Source organism: Meleagris gallopavo, unplaced genomic scaffold (assembly GCF_000146605.3).
Source record: "Meleagris gallopavo isolate NT-WF06-2002-E0010 breed Aviagen turkey brand Nicholas breeding stock unplaced genomic scaffold, Turkey_5.1 ChrUn_random_7180001850542, whole genome shotgun sequence".
NCBI classification, from domain to species: Eukaryota; Metazoa; Chordata; class Aves; order Galliformes; family Phasianidae; genus Meleagris; species Meleagris gallopavo.
Genome location: NW_011117593.1, coordinates 27,388 through 28,169, shown reverse-complemented (window position 1 = coordinate 28,169; position 782 = coordinate 27,388). Strand labels below are relative to the sequence as shown.

The 782-nt window shown below is 62.9% G+C and overlaps 1 protein-coding gene across 1 annotated transcript in view; it reads left to right on the top strand.

Annotated features, from left to right (window-relative positions):
• OXA1L (OXA1L mitochondrial inner membrane protein) overlaps positions 1-782 on the top strand; it is a 5,459-nt gene that overhangs the window by 710 nt on the left and 3,967 nt on the right. The window contains exon 3 of the mRNA XM_019611009.1: positions 358-774. Coding sequence (XP_019466554.1) covers positions 358-774 — 417 coding nt within the window. The remainder of the gene's footprint in view (positions 1-357; positions 775-782) is intronic.

The window sequence follows — 782 nt, the reverse complement described above, 5'->3', positions numbered from 1 at the left end:
GGATATGGGGAGGTGTGGGGTGATATGGGGCGGCTATGGGGTGCTGTGGGGCCGATATGGGCCGACATGGTGTGATATGGGGCAGTGTCGGGCGATATAGAACGATATGGGGCAGCTATAGGGTGGCGCGGTGCCGCTATGGGGCGATAGGAGGCAATACGGGACGATATGGGGTGGTTATGGGGTGACGTGGGGTTAATATAGGGTGGCTGTGGGGCCGTGTGTGGGGCTATGGGGCAGCTATGGGGTGATGTGAGGTTATGGGGCAGCTATGGGGCCGTGTGTGCAGTTATGGGGCAGCTATGGGGCAGACGACCCTTTCCGGATCCCGACCCCATAAATTTTATCATCCCACAGGCAGCCGCTGTGACCCCAACGTCCCCCATGGGGCCGGAGAGCCCATTTATGGGGCAGGAGAAGACACTTATGGGGCAAGAGAACCCACTTATGGGGCAGGAGAGCCCACTTATGGGGCAGAAACCGCTTATGGGGCAGCAGAACCCACCTATGGGGCAGGAGGCCCCACTTACGGCGCAGACCCCACTTATGGGGCAGGAGGCCCCACTTATGGGGCAGCAGAGCCCGCTTATGGGGCAAGAGAGCCCACTTATGGAGCAGCAGCGCCCCCTGGTGGAGGCCGTTGTGGGGCCGCCGCAGGCAGAGGTGCGGCTGGAGGACTTGGGGCTGGGGGCGCTGAGTCCCGTGGGCTTCGTGCAGAACCTCCTGCAGTTCCTGCACCTGGACCTGGGGCTGCCCTGGTGGGCGGCCATCGCTGCCGGTAG